Below are 7,866 nucleotides of genomic sequence, written 5' to 3'. Positions count from 1 at the left end.
CAACAGACCCTGTAGGGCTTCCTTCCCCATGTCATAGTCACTTGAATACCTCAATCCCTTGATTGTAAATGTATTAACTTATGCAATTCTTACACAACTCCAACCACCGACAGCAATGAACATACTGTCTCTGCCTTAATTCTGGCTCCTAGCAACCTTAGAGTGCACACACGATGGCTCCGCATGGTTCCCAAGACTGTATTTTCCGTGGTGGTAGACTGCCTCCTCTAGACCCTGTGAGCAGCAGGTGCACTTAACGTTGAACCCTGTGCATCACCTTAGGATCTCACAAACAGAATGCTATTATCCTTCCTCCTACAGGTAAGGGAGTGGGGTGTAGAAGGTCACAGTCTTCGCCCAGATGCACACACAGAGCATTTATGGTGGAGCCTGTCAGAACACAGGCAAATCAGCAGTAAAGCCGAGTGGGGTTGCTGTTAATCGATGCAATTACATTGCCCCCCCCACCCCAACACCACCCCCGCCCCCAGTGTGAAAGGGACAAATCCTTTTCTTTCTTTTTTCTGGAAATGGATAAGCTTCTCCAAGTGTTCAAAGGCAAATATGCCTTCCCGGCACCCTGGTTATCTTCAAGTGTAAAAGAAATGTGATAAATGACCTTTAATTTGCACTACAATCACTCGCAGGCTCCGCTGAGCTTTCATTCTTGCAGGAACAATTCTCTTATTTGCTGCCTTTATGTTTACTTGTTTTTAGTTTTGTTTTCCTGATTGTGTATTTTTAGATTTGACTGCCAGGCCATGAACTCGGAAGAGTTCTTCTGAAGGGAGTAACAGAAGAAATGCAAAAAGCAATGCGAATCAATATAGCACCCTTTTTTTGGTTTTTAATAGAAGGATCTCTGGGAACTAAAACACACTCCCTGAGGGGAGGGAGGCAGCCATCGGTTGCAGGTCTCTGTTCTCACATGCATTCCCTACACTTGGCTGAAAGGCCTCTGTGGTCTCAGGCCTTCAGAGATTGGTCCCATCCCACCCCCAAGTCTAAGGGCTGCCTCTCACCCTATGTGCACACGTCATTCCCACCTACCTTAAAAGCAGCACCTCCATGGATGACGGATTTGATGAAAATCCCCAAGTCTGTTCCACTTTCTCGGGACTTGTTCCCTTTCAAGCTCACGCCAAGCCCCGCGGAACCAGAGTCATTCAGGGGAATTTCGAAGGTGAGCGGCTCTGTGGTCTCCAGGGACAGAACGCAGCAGTCAGGTTCTCCTTTCTGTTAGGGACAAAGCACACGGAGGGAAAAAGTGATTACTGATGATGCAACCAAAGCTCTGCCGGTGTAAGGGCTGACACGAAAGCGTGGGCCATCCACCACATGCTTCTGACTGCCCAAGGCCAAGGGCAAGCCCTAGGTCCAACCCAAACTGAGATGGTGAGAGAATAAGAAAGCAAGTGCTTCAACAAAACCAGAATGCTAGTCAACCGTGGCCTTTTTTAACTCTTGCTTGGGAGAGGACACCCAGGGTATCAAGCCATTCCACAGATCTGACTTCCAAGCACAGAGCTGCATTGAGCTTCAGTTCTGAGCACTTGATTTGGAGCAGGCAGCAGTTTACAGTGGGCGCTGCACATTCACTGAGTCTTCACACACACAGCCTCCAGTGAGCTCTGTTTGACCACTGAGCAACAAGGAAAAATTGTTTTCTCCCCACCAAATGGTGTGCTCAGTGGAACACCTCACCAACCTTCTTCCCTAGCCAACTTTTAGAAGGGGCTTCTCACCCCCGAAGGCCATGCCTAGCGTGGCCAGAATGTAAATTGGGCTCCCACGGCTGCCTGGTTCTGAGTCTGCCCAGCAAAGGTAGGGGGAGGGCCCAGAACCAAGTCTAGAATCTTTCCTAATCCCCATCAGGTTCCATGTCTTTATTCCTCGTTCTCTCCAATAGTCCCAGCTACAACTGTGAGCTACTGACTTGCCACCAATCACGATACTGTGACACATTTGGTTCTACAACCTGCATAACTAGCACTGTTGGCACGAATCCTGGGACACCATGATGGCAGCAGGTGGATGGAATTCCTCCTCCTGGTGATTGGTTTTGTCTTTGTCCCATTTGAGAACCAGCCAGGTAGGACTTTTGGCCCTCTCAGAGCTGCACTGCTTTTGGGGGGCAGGCACAGGCTGGCCTGTATTCTCTGTCAGGGGTCACCAGTCTGGCACTAGGGAGGAGCTCCAAGCTCTGAGGGGATACTATTTACTTAGGGTCCTCAGAGATGATCATTTGATGGAGGAGAGTCACACGATTTGACACACCCCATAGGCACTTGACAAAGCAGCAGAATACTCTGAATCATAAAAGTGCTGGGCACTAGGCGGGAGAAATGTGAGGTACCACAAGAGACATGCCTTCAGTGGGTGGGACGGCATTGTCCAGAAAGATATGTCAAAGTCCTAACCTTTGCCCCATTTGCATGTGACCTTGATGGGGGTCACAGGGTCCTCCTTTTGTTATCTTTTGGGTCCAATGAGTGGTGTTTTATAAAAAGGGAGTGACACACAAATAGAGTGAGATAGACACTGCACGACGTGGGGGTTCCTCTTCACGAAGCAGAAGAACCCCCAGGATAGCTGCCAGCCACTGGGAGAGAGGAGGCGGACACACACACACACACACACACACACACACACACACACACGTCTCAAATCTCGGAGTTTAGACATTTTGCATTTGCAATGGTTAGAAAATGTGCTTCTGTTCTTTAAAGCCACCAAACTGAAAACCCAACCAAACTCCCTGCCGTCCAGTCCATGGTGACTCAGAGCTCTTCCCCTGTGGGTTTCTGAGACGGGAAGGTTTTCCGGAGTAGAAAGCCCAGTCTTTCTCCTGTGGAGTTGCTGGTGGTTTCAAACTGCCCACCTTGTGGATAAGAGCCCGATCACTGCAGAACCACTGCACCGCCCGGGCTCCTCTTAAAGCCATCAAATCAGCTACATTCTGGCAGCCCTGGGACAGGAAGGCAAGACCTGAGAGATAATGTAATCCCCAACACCTTCATTTGACAGATAAATAAGTAGCGCTTGTGAAGAAATGTATTTAATTCTGGGACATATTTGGCTTCTATAATTTTAATAACATTTACCACAGAAGTAATGACTATAGAAAGGGCAACGAGTCCTTTAAAAAAGATCATTTTCTTCTCGTGTTACAGAAATGTGATTTGTAATAGCTATCGCTGAATTAAATTTCAGTTTCTCAAAACTCATGCTTTCAACCTTTGGACAGCATAACTCAGTGCTCTGTTTCCTGAACCTAAACAAAATGATTCTGCACTGGACGTATAGATGTTCTGTTTAATAATAATAATAACAACAATAATAACAATAATAATAATAATAATAATAATAAAGGAACACGGAGTCTGATAGCAAAAGGCACATGTAGTCTCTAGGTCTCTAGTGAGAAGAATATAGTGGATCATATTCAGTCCCAAGTGCTTGGCAGGACACAGCTGTGGCAATGGGAAAGTGTGTTCCACGGGGCATCCTGCTGGGAGCTGCTCCTGCTCTGGCTGCCCCTCCGTCCCTGGCAGCAACATGAGACCCCTCCACCCCCCACCCCTGCACAGTGAGCAAGGGGACAGGCTGCAGAGGAGAGATCCCTGGAGGTCCGCGCCTCTGTCTTTTGAGGAAGTCTAGGGCATCCCCTCTGATGGGCACTCTGAGGAGAATCTTATGCAAAATTACACATTAAAAAATACTGTGAATGTCTGAATGCCAAGCACAAAACAACAGCGATAAAATCAGAAAGAGCAAAGGACCCATAATTAAAAAAAAAAAAAAAGGATTGAGGCGTCTGATCCAACTGACGTGGTGCTTTCCACCCCATCAGAAGAGAGGAAACTGCCCACGGCTGACTGATCAGGGAGAGTTCTTCCACTTCGCTGCATTCTGAATGAAGCCGGCTACAAAGATTTCCACAACAGGTTGTTTCAAAGAAATGGAATGTTCTCGCTTAATTTAATAAACCTATTGCCAGGTACTTTTAAAATGAACTCATTATATTATTATTCTAAGAAACAAATCTCATTATTTGATTCAAACCAGATATATCTTCTTTTTTTAAAAGTGGGATATCGGAGTGAAATACTAAATATAAACACTCCACCGTCATTTTGTCTTTTCAAATGCCTGATTTAGAATCAATAGCATTCCACAATCATTTGTTAGTGGGTCTCTCTGGGATTTGGCTTAGCTCATTCCAATAAAGTTCTACTAGATTAATAGAAATTTTAAAAAATGGATTTTCTTTTTATAAGCCAATAACTACCATGGTAAGAGAAACAGTAGGAAGTTCTCTGGTTTGTTTTCTTTTTGTATTCTATCCTGGACAAAATGACACAAGGGCCAATTCTGCTTGAATAATACCTTCACACTACTTTATTTTATAATCAAATCCATTTTCTTTTAGCAACTGTATCTAACTCTCCATAAGATTGAGAGTCAAAACTTGCACTAACCCCCTTCATTTATCACATGGGTGGTAGGAGCAAACAGAGATAAGGGTTTTGTGGTTATCTTTTCCTTTGATACTAATTTATCTTTCTAAGTCCTCATGTCAGAGAGTTGAAAATGCATCAACTACAAACAACAGGAAAGCCCTTGGCTAACATGGAGTGCTTCCGTTCCTAGGGTGTGCAGTAGTTTGTATACTACTCACAAAAACGCTGCGTTTCTTGACCCGCGTGTCTATTTGACTACATGACAGTCAAATAGGACCATGCTAGCAATCCACAAAATGTCAAGGTGGAGTCCGGGGGAGTTTAAGTATGGTGGCCACAATGTTAGGCTCTTACTGGCTCAATTATACCGTGCGACTCTGTCTCAGCTTCCACAAACCATTGTGACTAGACCCGGCCACAAAACCGTTCCAAGACAGCTCGCTACAGTAAGGGCAAGTCACCATGCAATTTCACATTCCCACTTAAGTTCCGTCATGTTTTATACCTTTCTTATGCTACACCAGGCTCAAGCGATAATTAGTGGTCTCTAATTATACCCAACTTCCCAATGGAGAAGGAAGCCATTACTGTAGTTAACATAGCCATTTCCTCTGTGAGAAATAAATTGTTCTTTTACCTAATGTACAAAAAAAAATCAATATGCTGAATGTCTCTTTTCAATAATCTCAGTTCAACTGACAACTCTGAAAGTTCAACTCAAATCTTTTCAGACAACCATTTGCTGCTTTAACAGGAAGGGATAAAGGACCCGTGATGCTCCCGTGTGGCATGTTAATGGTGTGGCAGGAGCCCTGGGGTACAACGGGTTTTGCCGGAGGCTGTGAATGGGAAGGTCAGGCCGTGGTTGGCTGGCACTTCGGGGGAGAAAGACGTGGCTACTCCCACAGAGTTGCAGCCCCGGACCTCTATGGCGGCACAGTTCTACTGTCCTGAAGGGCCACTGTGGTTTTGCTTGTTCCAGGTTTAGTGATGTGAAGAACCTGACAGGCTTCAGACCTTGGATCTTCCCTGGCTTCCTGGCTTCGGGAGCGGAGTCATTTCTGCTTTCTGTTGACGGGTTCCCTTACGTTTCCCCTGTAGACTCCCAGGTGAACAAAACACCCACAGAGGCAAAGCGGGTTGGGAAAAGGAACACCTGTGAATTTCCTTAGTATTAGTTATCATCACCGTTTCTAATTGTTCACCACTGGAAGTCCTATTTTTACCTCTGAGGGGGCTTCAAACATTCATGGGAAAATAGAATTCTATGTTAATTCTATTTTTCTCTCTGATTCATTGGAGCTCCGTCTTACAAAGCCTCTTAGGTTTCAACAGCCTGTCTCAGGCCAGGTGCCCATATGACCTGAGTATGTGCATGCCTTCATTACTCAGTGCTGTTACCACTAGTCGACAGTTCACCGTTTCAGAAGACAACAGATGAGCAAGAACCAGTGGTGCTGAAGGAAGAAGTTCCAACTGCACTGAATGCATTAACCAAAACAAGGTTCCAGGAATTGACAGAATACACCTGACATCTTTCAGAACGCCGAAGAAGCACTGAACGCACTCACTCGTCTATGCCTGGACATTTGAAAGACCTGGCCAATGGGCTGGAAGTGATCCATATTTGTTCCTGTTCAAAAGAAAGGTGACCCAACAGAATGCTCAAACTATAGAACAGTATCATTGAGATTGCACACAAGTAAAATTTTGCTTAAGATCATCCAACAATCGAAGCAGTAACGTGACAGGGAACTGCCAGAAATTCAGGCTGTATTCAGAAGAGGATGGGGAACAAGGGACATCACTGCTGATGTCAGGTAGATCTTGGCTCAAAGCAGAAAATCCCAGAAAGATGCTTAATTGTGTTTCATTGGCGATGCCAATGCATTTGACTGTGTGGACCACAATAAACTGTGGATAACCTTGGGAAGAATGGGAATTCCAGGGCACTTCCTTGTGCTCAGGAGGAACTTGTACATGGATCAAGAGGCAGTTGTGCGAACAGAACAAGGGAAGACAGCATGGCTTAAAGTCAGGGAAGATGTGGGTCAGGGCTGTATCCTCTCGCCACCCTTGTTCAACCTAAATGCCAAGCAAATCATCAGAGAAGCTGGATTATATGAAGAAGAGTATGGCATCAGGAGTGGAGGAAGGCTTATTAACAACCTGTGGTATGCAGATGACAGAAGCTTGCTTGCTGACAATAAGGTGGAATGGAAGAATTTGTTGATGGAGATCAAAGAGGTAGCCATCAGTATTGATCACAACTCAATGCAAGGAAGACTAAAATCCTCCTCACAACTGGACCAATAGCTTAAGCTCATGATCCATGGAGAAAAGGATGGAGCTGTCAAGGATTTTGTCTTGCTTGGATACAATCAATACTCATGCAAGCAGCAGTTGAGAGATCAAAAGCTGTAATGCATTAGGCAAATCTGCTGCATAGACCTCTTTAGAGTTTTGAAGAGCAAGGAAGTTACTTTGGGGACTACGGTGCACCTGACCCGAGCCATGGTGTTCTTCATTGCAGCATATGCATGCGGAAGTTGGACACTGAATAGGAAGACCATAGAAGAATCGATGTATTTGAATTGTGGTGCTGGAGAAGAATATGGAAAGCCCCATGACATGCCAACAAGACAAACCAATCTGTACTGGAAGCGGGATAGCCAGAAAGCTCCTTAGAGGCAAGGATGGCCAGCCTTCGTCTTACATACTTTGGACAGATCATCAGGAGGGACCAGTCCCTGGGGAAGAACATCATCTTTGGTAAAGTGGAGTGGGGGTAAGAAAGAGGAAGGTCCTCGATGAGATGGATTAGCACAGTGGCTGCATCGATGGGCTCAGGGATGGGGACAGTTGTGAGGATGGCACAGGGCCAGGCAGTGTTTCATTCTGCTGTGCATAGGGCCACCATGGACCACAGCTGCCTCAAGGGCATCTACCACCACCAACAAGCTATAAAACAAATATCACAAACAGAAATGTATTCTCTCACACTTTAGGAATCTCTCTCTCACTGTACACACCCCCACACTTACCCATCTCCCTATGTAGCTATCTTACCCTTTGCTCAGGGATCGGCAAGGAACAAAGTTTGGTTATGGAGGAGCACGGGAGTATACACCATTGTTTTCTGATTTATATTTCTCTGTTCTCCAAATATTTCCCACTACACTTCTTCAACTTTTATCATTAAGAAAGTAAATATTTTTAAAGGGTTAAATGCAGGTACAAGGATGATTTGCTATGCTATTGTACTGTCCAGCTATAAAAGAGTAAACACATGTCTGTAATCATATATAAAACATACATACACACATACTTTATAATATTATATATACTGTAGCATCCACACACCAGGGACTTAAAAAAGGTCTTAGAAAATTTGAATTAAAAA

At 45.1% G+C, this 7,866-nt stretch overlaps 1 protein-coding gene across 1 annotated transcript in view; it reads right to left on the bottom strand.

Annotated features, from left to right (window-relative positions):
* The window catches only part of PARD3B (par-3 family cell polarity regulator beta), a 1,175,277-nt gene that overhangs the window by 507,400 nt on the left and 660,011 nt on the right, over positions 1 to 7,866 (bottom strand). The window contains exon 11 of the mRNA XM_045296697.1: positions 1,051 to 1,236. Within this exon, the coding sequence (XP_045152632.1) occupies positions 1,051 to 1,236 (186 nt within the window). The remainder of the gene's footprint in view (positions 1 to 1,050; positions 1,237 to 7,866) is intronic.

Source organism: Echinops telfairi, unplaced genomic scaffold, assembly GCF_000313985.2.
Source record: "Echinops telfairi isolate 266 unplaced genomic scaffold, ASM31398v2 ScPeMD7_3;HRSCAF=10, whole genome shotgun sequence".
NCBI lineage: Eukaryota > Metazoa > Chordata > Mammalia > Afrosoricida > Tenrecidae > Echinops > Echinops telfairi.
Note: the sequence above shows the minus strand (reverse complement) of the source record. Positions and strands in the feature narration are given on the sequence as shown.